Source organism: Lipophrys pholis, assembly GCF_963383615.2.
Source record: "Lipophrys pholis genome assembly, chromosome: 23".
Lineage (NCBI taxonomy): Eukaryota > Metazoa > Chordata > Actinopteri > Blenniiformes > Blenniidae > Lipophrys > Lipophrys pholis.
This window is the reverse complement of record NC_137645.1, coordinates 6949952-6962579: the sequence shown is the minus strand read 5'-3', so window position 1 is coordinate 6962579 and position 12628 is coordinate 6949952. Positions and strand designations below refer to the sequence as shown.

Genomic DNA, 12628 nt, shown 5'->3' with positions numbered 1-12628 from the left:
AATGAATTCTATTTTCATATTTTTCTTAGCGTTGTATATGTAATATTATTTAACAATTCTACATTTTCTTAGTATTTATTACATTTTTAATATATTCTTGACAATAAATATTTTTTATTATTCATATATTAAATATTAGCATATATTATTTATTCTTTAATAATTAAATACCATTTATTTATCTGATATTAATGGATTCATTATGTATAATATTCATAATTGTTATATTTAATATACATTTTCTTAGTATGATATGATTATATTTAATAATTGACATTCATTTCTATATTTATTCTTAGTATTTAAAATAAATCTTTTGTATGCAATATATTTAATATGATCAGTTAATATTTATTCTTAGTATTTAATCATTTAAAAAAATTTTGAGAAACTATATTATTTAATAACTATTTAATTCTAAGTTGACCACTGTGCATGTGCAGAAGCTAAAATTGGAACGATTTTGAACGCTATTATATTAATTATACTTATTTATTAATTAGAATTGAAAATAATAATTATATCTATCCCAGGCATGGTTTTTCCTGCTATGTGAACCCTGACCTCTATGTTTCCAGTGTGAGGAGGAGAGCTGGAGCTGTCCCTTTGCTCTCTCTGCTCCCCTCGCTCTCTCTGCTCTCTCTGCTCCCTCTGCTCTCTCTGCTCTCTCTGCTCCCTCTGTTCCCTCTGCTCCCTCTGCTCTCTCTGCTCCCTCTGTTCCCTCTGCATGCTCTGGATGGTCTGCTCCTTCTCCTGCAGCACCCTGCTCATCTTCTCCTGCAACAATATCAAGAATATTAGAAGAAAAATAAAATGATATATATTAAAAGATAAAAAAAAATATATAAATACCAAATAGAAACATAAAATGTTAAAATTAATGTTGAAATAAAAAATTCAAAATTTTTTAATTGTTTTAATTAAATTAATTAAAATAAAACATATTGAAGAAATAAATACAAATAATAGAAATGTATATATTTTTTAAAGAAATCAAATCGTTAAAAAATTATTATTAAAACAATTAATTAAATCACACACCAGAACAATTTTATTAATAAAAATAACAATTGAAATTAATAATAAAAATAAAGTCAAATGAAAAAACATCGAAAGAAATTTACTTTTAATTAAAATATAAAGAACAGCTTTTAATCACATATCAATTAAATAAAGAATAAATCCAAAATTGATGACGATGCTATGAGAACCAGAGAATTGGACTCCTACCTCCTTCTTCTCAGACTCGTGCTGAGACTTCATCTCCTGCAGTCTGGATTCCCACTTCATGTCCTGAGAGAGAAGGTTCACAGAGCGTTAGGACGCATCAGATCCAGTCTGCAGAATTCTCCCATGGTCTCTGGACCCACCTGTTTCCCGATGAGCAGCTGCAGCTCGTGGATCTGCTCGTCTCGGTAGCTGTCCACGTCTCTCTCTGGCCTCGCCACCTGGTTCGGGTTCACTTCCTGCTGACGAAGCAACGACACCAGCGCCTGCTGCTGCTCCTCCCGAGCCGCCTTGGCCTCCAGCGCCTGCTGCTGCTGGACGATCTGCTCCTTCAGGCCGCTGATCTGGGACTTCAGGCCGTCGATCTGGGACTTCCTCTCCTCTTTGGACTGCAGCTCTGCACAGACAGCGGGAGAATAAAACGGCCTCAGTGATCCTGTTTAAAACACAAGGTGCTGCGGACGACTACTGACTGACTTACGGGCGTCGAACTCGTCGGGGTGCCGCCGCTGCATGTGGCTCTGGAGGAACGGAGAGTTGAGAAATTCTTTCTCGCAGTGCGGACACTGAAAGAGAGAGAGAGAAAACAACACAAAGTAAAGCTGCGTACAGCGCTGAACGGGTCCTCGCTACTTGCGTGACTCTGACTATAAATGTCAGTGGTTATATGTGTGTCGTCAGGGCCGGAGCATGTACACCCCACTTCCTGTTTCCAACAGGTGGCGCTACGACTGATGGTCGTCATTGTGATGTAGCTGTGATGAGGGCGGGACTCTGACGTAGTTTGTCTAGTTTGTGGCCGACCGCTCATTTGGAATTAACGCCCCCTGGTGGAGTTCACGCCAGAAAAATTACAAATTTGGGCCACAACTGGCCGAAATCCACCTTATTTTTCAAAATGGGCGACTTCCTGTTGTGTTTTCAGTATGTTATGTCTGGGGTTATTACATATGCGAACCGAATTTCGCAGCTCGAGGTGGATCGTGATTTTCTTGAGGTCGTACAAAAACGTAGATTTATTAAGATTATTTAGCTACTTTATCCGATTGTTTCAGTACCGTTCATTCAAAAACACACATTTTGATTTGTGACAGCCAGTGTTGCCACAGTTAAAAAGTAATCCAATTACTAGTTACTCCTTTTAAAAAGTAACTTGATAACTTGGTAACTTTTTAGTTACTTTCAGAAGCTGCCGACAACATGCTCCCCTCGATGTCAACATTTAAATAAAAAGGGGAAGGGGTTACCTTGTGGCTGATGGTCCGCGGCTCCAGCAGCTTCTGCTGCGTGCGGATCATCTTCTTGAGCTGCTTGAGCTCGACGGCGAGCGCACGTTCCCGCTCCTTCTGCGTCCGCTGGTGCTCCAGCAGCTCGTCGCGCTCCCGTCCGGCCACCACCAGCCGCTCCTCAGCCGCCCGCAGGTTGAGCGCCAGGACCTCCTGGCAGTGCAGCAGCCACTCTATGGTCAGCTGCGCCAGCCGCAGCAGCTTGACCAGCGCAGGGTCGGCCGGCGCCTGGCACCGCGGGCAGCGCTCGCCCTCCAGGCTGCAGAACGTCACGGTGGCCACGTGCTCCTGCAGGGCGTCCACGTCCAAATGGTTCTTCACCTGGTCCACATCTACCACGTTGATGCGCCGCCAGTCCACCGTCTCCCGCCGCCGGCGGAAACTGAAGGTGGAGGCGGCGGAGTTGTTCCCGCTGGACTGAGTCATGCCGCTGGGGTTGGGTGGATGGATCAAATCAGTCAAACCTAAGAATGTGACTTGGGACATGTATCTGCTCCACAATACACTTCTATGAAACTATGTATGTATGTCTATGTTCTTCACGAACGTTTAACTCCGGGGCGTAAAATAAAAGCCACGTGCCCTGACCAAAAAGATCTCTTGGAAAATGATGAATCTGATCGTCTCTGCAGCTTGGAGAATTCTGAGTGCCTGCGGAGCACAAACGGAGTTTTTAGAGCGCTCTTTGTGACGTCATAAAACCAACCCGCGTCACTTGCGCTTTGAAGGCTGTTCTCCAAACGGACCCGCACGCTCACCCGACACGCCCCCTTCTCCACTCTCAGCCAATCAAGGACCAGCTCGCTCTAATGGCGCGTTCGGTTAACTAGTAATCAGTAATCTGATTACTTTTTCAAGGTAACTGTGGCAACGCTGTTAATAATAATGGTCCCATCTGACAGAACTGCAGAAACATGAGTCCACATCTCCTCTGCCGTCACCATGAGGAATTAATATTCCAACACAAAACACATTCCCACCGGGGAAATGGCCTCTTTTTTGCACGTTTTTCACACTTTCACCCTTTTTTTTTATGAATAAGAGTCCTGAAGATGTGCAAATCCATTCAAAACATCTTAAAAATCAACTTTTACAGAAAAAAATAGGAGCCACAAAGCATCAGAAAGTGTAAACTTTATTTTCTTTTACACAAACGGTAAAAAACTATAAACTTCTGCTGCCACGTTTTATTTTTGCAGTGTTTTGAGCTTATCAGGAATCATCCCGTCTTCAACACGGGTCACATGCCGACGACGCTTCCGTCGCACTCTGTGACGTAAATCTCCGTCTCCCCGTCTCAACATTCAAAGAGAAAAATGCAGAGAAATATCGACGCTCTGGCGATGTGTGAACGTGGCCATAGAACAAGGGGCTTCAAAAGCCTTAAAGAAACTAGAATCCTTGAGAAAACGTTACTGGTTCCTGCCTGAAGCTGCTACAAAGCCGCTTTTCCTCTGGTTCCCTCATCTAGTCGTCGTCTTTGGGCTTCAGCGGCTCCTTCATCTGCAGAGCTTTGTCGGAGCTGACGGACTCGTCCTCGTCCTCGTCGATATCGTCGTCCTCGTCCGTCTCGTTGGTGGCGTACGAGCCTTTCTGTCTGGACAGACACCACAGCAGCACGGCGATGGTGCAGATCAGGACCAGCAGCACCAAGCTGATGATTCCTGTACAAGTGAACGGTACGACGACGTTAACGGATCAACGTAGACGCTAAGAAGGAGGATATAGCTTTTTCTCTCACCTCCGATTAAAGCTGCCAGATCTGCTATGTCGGAGTGCGGCGCTGGAAACACAAACAAATTCAATTAAGGCCCTGTCTCCATGGCAACGTTTCACGTGACAACGTGGTTTTGTTTCAGTATGTCCACCATACTAACTACATCGTTGTCAGTGTGCCTGCTGCTGCGGTGTGAAGGCAACACTTTCCTTTAACGGTCAAGGCGTTGTCACGTCATACGTTGCCGTGGAAACGGGGCCTTAGAGTCTTTGGCATTAGGAAAACAGAATCACAACGTCACTGGCATCTAAGAATTGAGAGAAGCTATAAACACTCGGCTTAAGTCGAGTTGTTATTGCAGTCTCAGACCCAAACATACTGTCAAGAAAACACGACTTATCACAGTAAATAACTTTGATCATCACACAGGTGGACTGTGGCTGTTTTTCTTATTTAGCCCCGTTGGTGCCGTTTGGCCCTGCTGTGGAAACTGGTGCCGGCCGGTATCGGCGTGTTTGCTCTTATCTCCACGGCGACTTCCCCCACCCGCCCCCGGGGCATCGCTTCGTGCTCCTTTCTAAACTCTGACATGGCGCTGATAAGACGCTCCCCGCTGAACGCACGCCAACCCCTCGCCAGCCGCCCCACATCCAGTTACAACCATCGGAGACGACTTGAGAGTGAAAGTTTATGCCTCTTTCCGGCCAAACAGTAGCCAGGCATGCGAATCAGCTGTAAATCCACAGTTTGACTCCTCTCAGCACAGAATCCTGCAGCTTTTAGCACCAAAAGAGCCGTTTTGTCACTTTCAACCAAATCTGATTTACCTGGAGCCGCAAAACACGTTTAAGCTTTAAAGTGAAGGGAATACGGCTTTTTAAGTTTCCTATATAGTTTTGATTTACAAATATAAACAGTCTTATGTTGCATTTATGGACTTTTAATTTCAGTTCAGCTGTTTTTGTTCCTGATAATAAGTTTCAACTTTCTTTTTCAGTGTTTTCCAGACAATTTAGACATTTTAGACTCTTGTTTTTTGCCGCTGCCGTTTCCCCTCATTTCCTGTGTTTGTGTTTTTAGCTATTTTTCCCCATTTTAACGTTGCCTTTTTTAAAAGCCCTTTTTAGCCGAGAGTTAAAAGTCCTGTTGAAAACGACTTTTTGCGCATGAATCAAATGAAACCAAGATATAATTTAGTGAAAGCTTCGAGATGCAGAAGAGCTAAAGAGCCGCAGGCTGCCGTCTCCGTCTTCGTCTTAGTTTCTTGTCCAGTTTTTGAAAAAACCCCACAGGTGTCATCGTGATATTTTAGATAAAAAAAACTGATCCCAGTCTTAAACAAAAATCTTTTGTGTGTGTGTGTGTGTGTGTGTGTGTGTGTGTGTGTGTGTGTGTGTGTGTGTGTGTGTGTGTGTGTGTGTGTGTGTGTGTGTGTGTGTGTGTGTGTGTGTGTGTGTGTGTGTGTGTGTGTGTGTGTACCTGATGCTCCGATCCTGGTCACCAGGTCTGAGTTAGTGTAAGGAGGAGACGTGTGTCCTGCTCTGCCAGGCGACGGGGTGGACGAGCTGAATGTGTTCATGCTGACGGTGAACCTGGAAGCAACAAAGACTCATCGTATTCAAATCAACCTCAAATATGCAGATGATACACTTTAAAACAAAAAAATGATAAAAACAGTTGGGAGAACTTAATTGAATTGCTTCGGTTGGTAACATCTAAATGTATCAAGTTCTTTGGACTTAAGTCGTTTAAGTTTAAAAGAACTTAGATGTTACAGAGTCGAAGCAATTCACTTAAGTTGGCCCAACTATAGATTTTTTTTCACCGTAATGCACAATAAGTTTAATCGTCAGGCGTCCTCACGCTCTATGATGGTCAATTGTTTTCAAACTGCACAGATGAAGGTTAGTAATTGTTTTTCACAACAGAGTAGAAACTAAGTGTTTATGACGTCTTTTTCTGATCGAAAATATATAAAAAAAGACACGGAACTCACCAGTTGTGCAGGCAGCTCTGTATTCAGCAAGAAGAGTGTGCTGCGCACACACACACACACACACACACACACACACACACACACACACACACAGATGGGTGTGGTGTCAGTCTCCAGGGTCAGGATCTGTTCATGGCTCCACCTCTCCGACGCTAAAACACAGATGTCTTCAAGTGCGTGGCTGACAACACCCCTTGCATCATCTGTACACACACACACACACACACACACTTCTGTGTGTGTGTGTGTGTCTACTTGTGTACCGAGGGAAGTGTCCGACTCAAAAGTGAATCTAGCGCCAAGGTACTACCAGAACGGAGAAGATTGTCCTTTGTAACGTTTTCAATTCGTACACTTTGATTCCCACACGTCTGTTGGTTTGGATAAAGGGAGCTAACTAGTTAGCATCTTCCCGCCAGATAACTTGTAAATATTAATTTACAAATGTTTTAACCTGGATAAACTTTTGGTTCAATGTTAATCACGGCTGAGCGAGATATTGCGATTTTATCATTATCACGCTTTCAACTTGTGAAATCCAAATCACCTGCAATTTAAAACAGCTTTTTTTTTTTTTATAATAATTTCAGGAATTTCACCACTACCTTTTTTAAAACATCCAGTAAATTGAAGTTTCATTTATATACACACGTTACCTGCTAAGAACTTCAGAACAGTTTGATTTAATTGCTTTAGAAATAAATTTTCCATCAAAACATTCTTCTCTTCGCCTCGAGCTCCACTTTGACGACTCCGGTGGACGTGTTTGAATTCTTCCTGGGGATGTTCATCCCGGCTCGTCGTATCGGCCACTGGCTAGGATTCACTACTCGTGTCGTCCCAGTCGCTGGTGTCACTGAGGCCGATCTGCTCAGCCGCCCGCAGGTTGAGCGCCAGGACCTCCTGGCAGTGCAGCAGCCACTCTATGGTCAGCTGCGCCAGCCGCAGCAGCTTGACCAGCGCTGGGTCGGCCGGCGCCTGGCACCGCGGGCAGCGCTCGCCCTCCAGGCTGCAGAACATCACGGTGGCCACGTGCTCCTGCAGGGCGTCCACGTCCAACCGGCTCACCACCTGGTCCACGTCCACCGCATTGATGCGGAGCCAGTCCACCGTCTCCCGCCGCCGGCGGAAACTGAAGGTGGAGGCGGCGGAGTTGTTCCCGCTGGACTGAGTCATGCCGCTGGGGTTGGGTGGATGGATCAAATCAGTCAAACCTAAGAATGTGACGTGTATCTGCTCCACCTGGGGATGAGTGTTGTAAACTGTTAATAAAAAGATTTTGAAAGAAAAAAATTAAAAAAGTTTAGAAGTTTAAAGTGTTTTTTTTAATTAATAGTCGAACGTTTAAAAAGTTGAATTGTTTAACTTTGTGAAGGTTTTAAAGAAGCATAGGCTACAAATACATAAATAAATAAAATTCCATCTGTTTACATGCAAAAGAAACTGTAGAAAAGTCTAAAAGATATCAAAAGGACTGCAAAAATAAAAGCTAAAAGCATTCTAATACCAAAACGTGCATCAGAGTGAATTTCTGCATTATTCTAAGCAATGGGAAAAGGCTCATTGAATTTGCTGTGTGGCTAAAGTTCCACGGTAATGTTTTAAAAGCTGCTGGTCAGGAAGGTTTTGCATGAAGTTAAACATAGATGTTACCTGCTGGATTCTCTGTCGTGTCAGCTGAAGACTGGCGCACACAATTGGATTTTTAAAATCTTCACCGATCACGATTCTACACACTTGATCGCACAAGACCTTCCTCTTCAGATCTGATGGCGTGTGTTAGTGACCACACGCTAACTTACGACGTTTCAATTCATCATCGGTCTATACGAATGTCGCCTATTCTCTTTTGTTCACGTTTATAGCGTGTTGTTCTCCGCATATACGCATGTGTGGTTATATTACAAAAACAAACGGCGCCCTCTCGTGGCCCGGCATACTAACTACATCGTTGTCAGTGTGCCTGCTGCTGCGGTGTAAAGGCAACACTTTCCTTTAACGGTCAAGGCGTTGTAACGTCATACGTTAGTGTGACACTTGTACGTAGTGTGTGTGTGTGTGTGTCTATTTGTGTTCACACACTGTGTATTGTGTAATTCAGCCACTTAATTAATGTGGATTTTCTTGATCTCCTCTCAATGTTTCTGGATCCTGAGAAGTAGATCCCTCCCTGCTGTTCCTCTTCATCTGGACCCAAAATCAAATCGTTCTAACGCTGGTTTTGGAAAAAAAAAAAAGGTTGTATTTGGCCGATTACACGAGCAGATGATGAGAAAACGCTTAAACGAGTGGAGTGAATGGTAAAATGAACCGTTTGTGCCACAAGGGTTTGTCACACGTTTTCAAAAGTTCCACATTCAACTATTTCTGTCCTCACTGTCCTGTCAAACTGCCGGATGGCGGATCAAACTGGCGGATCGGTCCAAATATCGACATTTGGATCGATATTGAACGATACCAACGCCATGAGAACGACACTGAGCTTCGGTTTCTCTCCCGTACGCATCCATCCTGAAGACTCTACTTGGTGGTTTAAAGTGAAAATATAATTCGTCATCAATCTTTAAGAATATACTTTTGCAAAAGACGTGATCACTAATTGTTTTTGCTTTTATTTTTGCTTTCTTGGAGGTTTTTTTCACCTAAAGAAACCTCCCGCCTACATCACCTGCCCTTTTCAATTGTTTGGAACCATCCGTGGATAAAGACGAATCATCCCTGCAATTCAGGTGAACAGTTTTGTTCGAAAAGTTGTTAAAACACATACAAACTAAGAACTAAATAAATAAACGACACGCTTTTTTACCTGCGCAAAGGTCAAAAAGAAAATGTCAACTCGCACCCGGAGTCATAAATGAACAATTTAATTCCCTTCAGTCACATCCAAACAAACCCAGCAGTCAGAATACACAACATCAAACACCTCCCTGGTCGACATCCTCACATAAGTCATTATTTTCGATTGTTTATTTATCCTCATGTTGAGTCTTAATGTTGAAAGAACTGATTTAAACTCGGTTACAATGTAAGTGCTGATGCATTTAATCAGAGTCTGTAATTGTTTTGGCCATTTTCTCCGTTTAACACAGAAGATTACTCAGCATAATGAAGCATTTCTAAAGCAATACAACTCCTTGTAATTCCAAAGTGGTTTTTTTGGAGTTAAATCTGACATTATTGCTACGTTAGAAATCAAAATAAGACTTTCAACCTTCTTCAGTTGGCTGATTTCTCTCTATACGTGTCCAACTATAGCAGGGATGATTTGTCCAGAGCAAGGCAGCAAGAAAAGCAAAAGACAATGTACATATTAATTATCAACCACTGAACTTTGATACACAATCCTAACAGGTACAGGACGTTTTTACTGGCTATTCAAATAGTGTGACTCCTCATTTCCAAGTCTTTTGGGGAAAAAAAAGATTAATTTATGATTTCTGAAAGCTTATTAATAGCTCTCCTTTATTCTTACACTGAAAAAAGAGAATAGTTGTAAGAACTTGATTCCAACTATTTATTTATTGTCCCTACTACTGTCCTTTAATTCCATTATTTTTCTGCCATTTCTTTTTGACGCGTAACTCAAAAAGCATGTCAAAACTTCAGGGAACATTTGTTGACGATTCGGCTCTCCGTTTCCCAATAAATCGCCCCAAATAAACGGCCCATACAAAGCGGATGTGAGTCACCTCACGGAGGAAATTAGAGTCTGTTGCCATGGAGATGCTGTGATCTTGGAACTTTCTAGTTTCAACTATTTTCTTTTTTCAGTGTATATAAATCAGGACTAATACAAAGTCATTTCTGAAGAAATTAGCAGGTAAAATTTACTTTTTAATGAAAGTATTAATGACAATAGATGTTGATTATTTTAGTCTATTTTTTTATTTTTATTTTTTTAGTTAAATTTTTTGTTTATTCATTGGAGTTAATCTTTTGATTAATCCAAAGCTTGACAACGTGCCAGAAACTTTCTCTTTCCAGATCCAGTCATTTTGAACAAAACCTTACAAATCCCTTCATTTGGCCACTTTAACCAGTTTACAACATAAAACAGAAGACACGATAGTTTTCCTACGAATTGTTCATCAAACTCTGGAGCCACGTTCAGCTCTTTAAAAGGTTTTAGTTTTAGTTCCGTTCAGAGGAGAAAATAGTTGGACCAACTTAATTATTTCAATTAACTTTTGGATTAATCAGGTTCTTCTAACTTAAGTTAATGCAGTAGATTAATTTAGGAGAACTTGATTCATTTAGTCCAACTATTTCCAGCTATTTCTCTTTTTTCAGTGTATAATCAGTTGCAAATGTCGTCCAAACACTTCCAGCCCTAAGTTTGTCGCCATATATATATATAAAAACTTGAAGTGCATTAAAAGCGGCATTAGGAGAAGTGCAGAAAAAGGTTCTAGTTTCTCTAAACAAACGTGCAACGAAGCTATTTCCACATTTGTTCGACTTTCAGGAGTCGGTGACTGTTTCAGCGGGAAAACTTTATGGCCAGAAAAAAGAAAATAGTTGGACCAAGAGAATTGAATTGCTTCGGTTGGTAACGTCTAAATCAGAGGTCTCCGGTAGCCATTTAATTTTCACGCCACACTGATTTAAATTTTTTTTTTAAATTGTCTTAAACTACGCTCAAAACAGCAAAATACTGAAGCGGCTAGAATAGCTGGTAGTGCCCCCAAAAATCTAATAAAATAGCTAAAACTATTGAAATAATAATATAGAAAAAAAAATACAGTAAAAGTGGTTAAACTAAACTGGTTAAATTTGGTAGTACAGATGGTTTTTTTTGGGTAAAGAAATAAATGGAAAAAAAAAGGAATAAAAATAGGATAAAAAAATACTAGTATAGCTGAAACTGCTCAAACGGCGGCTATAAATAATTAAATAGCGAAAGTGGCTAAAATAAAGATGCGTAAAAAAACTATATTGGGAAAATTCCTGTAAAATAGAGGAAAAAAGCTCTAAAAATGCCTAAAACAGCAAAAAATTGGATAAAATCCGTCTAAATGGCACTTTATGAATGCAACCTGATTTTTTGTTTGTGCATCAAGATTTTATTTTTTTCTTCATTCGAGAGAATTTATATGTTTTACGGCGCCAGACAAATTCAACTTTTGGGGGGGGAAATTCTGAAACCGGCTCTTTTTGGTCATAAAGTCTCACAGAGTCCCGGAATAAATGGATCAGGTTCTTCACAGATTAATTGAATTCGTTAACTTAAATCCAAAGACCTTGACGGATTTTAGACGTTTCCAATTGAAACAATTAAGTCGGTCCAACCGTGCTCTTTAACCTTTGAGACAACCGAAGTTGTTGCGTTGCCGGAGTTGGCCGGAGTTGCCGTTGCCCCGAAGGCGTCCACAGTTTGTGCGTTGCTAAGTTTTCTCGCCTCCCCGTAAGTCACCGCAGCTCTTTTATTTCCCCCCCTTTTGTCCTCCTCCGCCGCCTCACTCGTCCTCCTGCTCGAAGAATTCGTGGCAGCAGACGGTAACCACGGAGACGAACGTCATGAACTCCTGGAAGTCGCACTCGGAGTCGCCGTCGGCGTCCAGGCTCTCCATCAGGCTGTCCAGGGAGGCCTGGTCCTTCACGTGCTGCAGGGGATGGAGGGATGGGGGGATGGAGGGAAGGAGGGAAGGAGGGAAGGAGGGAAGGAGGGAAGGAGGGAAGGAGGGAAGGAGGGAAGGAGGGAAGGAGGTCAGATCAGGACACCCAACAACAAAGTGGAGACACAAGTTTTCAGGCTCACCGCCATCAGATCCGGGAGCTCGTCGTGGAGCAGATCCTTCAGCTCGCTCTTCTTCAGCTTGTGCTTGTCTCCTTCTCGCTCCGAGTACTTCTGGAACACGGCGATGATGGCGGCCATCGAGGTCTCCAGGTCGGTCATTGTCCTCAGGCTTCAGTGCGCGGGGATAGAAAGTTAAAGAAGTACCTCATCATCTATTTTTTTTCCATGCATCAAGCAGGGGGCTCTTACCGGGGTGTGCGTGCAGCCAGACGTCGTGTCTCCGGAGAGTGGAGGCTGGCGATGGACCGAGGGCTTTATACTGCCTCGGGGTGAGAGCGGTGGTGCGAGGGAGGCGCAGCGGCGGAGGTCAGCCGGTCCGTCACTCACTCCGCTGACCAATCGGGTCCGTCCACCTCCGCTCACTCCACTGCAGCTCGAACCGGTCTGCTGCTGCTGTTGTAAGGGGGGGGGGGGGGGGGGGGTTGGTCCTGAACAACAGATTCTCATTAAGCTCTTCACCTCCTCACAGATCTCTGCTGGAGTTTGAACAGGACGTCTTGTTTTTATCCTCCAAGGAAGACGAAAAATGAATCAATGTGGATTTTCCACAAAGTTTTCCATGTGGGTTTTTAGAGATTCGGCACTGTGGAGGTCGGGTCAGGAGG

At 42.8% G+C, this 12628-nt stretch overlaps 2 protein-coding genes across 3 annotated transcripts; both read right to left on the bottom strand.

Annotated features, from left to right (window-relative positions):
* Positions 1-3630: 3630 nt before the first annotated feature.
* On the bottom strand, positions 3631-7397 carry LOC308127543 (uncharacterized protein). 2 transcript variants are annotated; one of them, XM_080492664.1, is made up of 5 exons: positions 6883-7397; positions 6227-6266; positions 5710-5822; positions 4255-4296; positions 3631-4177 (listed from the first exon to the last, which is right to left on the bottom strand). In XM_080492664.1, exons 3-5 carry the CDS (start codon positions 5807-5809, stop codon positions 3981-3983), a joined length of 339 nt encoding a protein of 112 aa, XP_080348790.1. In that variant the 5' UTR covers positions 5810-5822; positions 6227-6266; positions 6883-7397; the 3' UTR covers positions 3631-3980. The 2 variants fall into 2 exon arrangements, with proteins under 2 accessions (XP_080348790.1, XP_080348789.1); XM_080492663.1 differs by lacking the exon at positions 6883-7397 and having other exon boundaries at positions 6227-6467.
* A 3907-nt stretch (positions 7398-11304) lies between these two features.
* On the bottom strand, positions 11305-12246 carry s100b (S100 calcium binding protein, beta (neural)). Its single transcript, XM_080493185.1, has 3 exons — positions 12213-12246; positions 11985-12132; positions 11305-11829 (listed from the first exon to the last, which is right to left on the bottom strand). The coding sequence occupies exons 2-3, from the start codon at positions 12120-12122 to the stop codon at positions 11683-11685; spliced, it is 285 nt and encodes a 94-aa protein (XP_080349311.1). The 5' UTR covers positions 12123-12132; positions 12213-12246; the 3' UTR covers positions 11305-11682.
* Positions 12247-12628: the final 382 nt, after the last annotated feature.

What these genes read in the sequence shown, in the direction of transcription:
- LOC308127543 (XM_080492664.1), bottom strand. Translation starts at nt 5,809, where the DNA reads ATGAACACATTCAGCTCGTCCACCCCGTCGCCTGGCAGAGCAGGACAC. An exon ending in GACCAGGATCGGAGCATCAG is followed by an intron (nt 4,297 to 5,709) that starts GTACACACACAC and finishes TTGTGTTTCCAG; the next exon opens with CGCCGCACTCCGACATAGCA. An exon ending in TCTGGCAGCTTTAATCGGAG is followed by an intron (nt 4,178 to 4,254) that starts GTGAGAGAAAAA and finishes TCACTTGTACAG; the next exon opens with GAATCATCAGCTTGGTGCTG.
- s100b (XM_080493185.1), bottom strand. Translation starts at nt 12,122, where the DNA reads ATGACCGACCTGGAGACCTCGATGGCCGCCATCATCGCCGTGTTCCAG. An exon ending in AGCTCCCGGATCTGATGGCG is followed by an intron (nt 11,830 to 11,984) that starts GTGAGCCTGAAA and finishes CATCCCCTGCAG; the next exon opens with CACGTGAAGGACCAGGCCTC.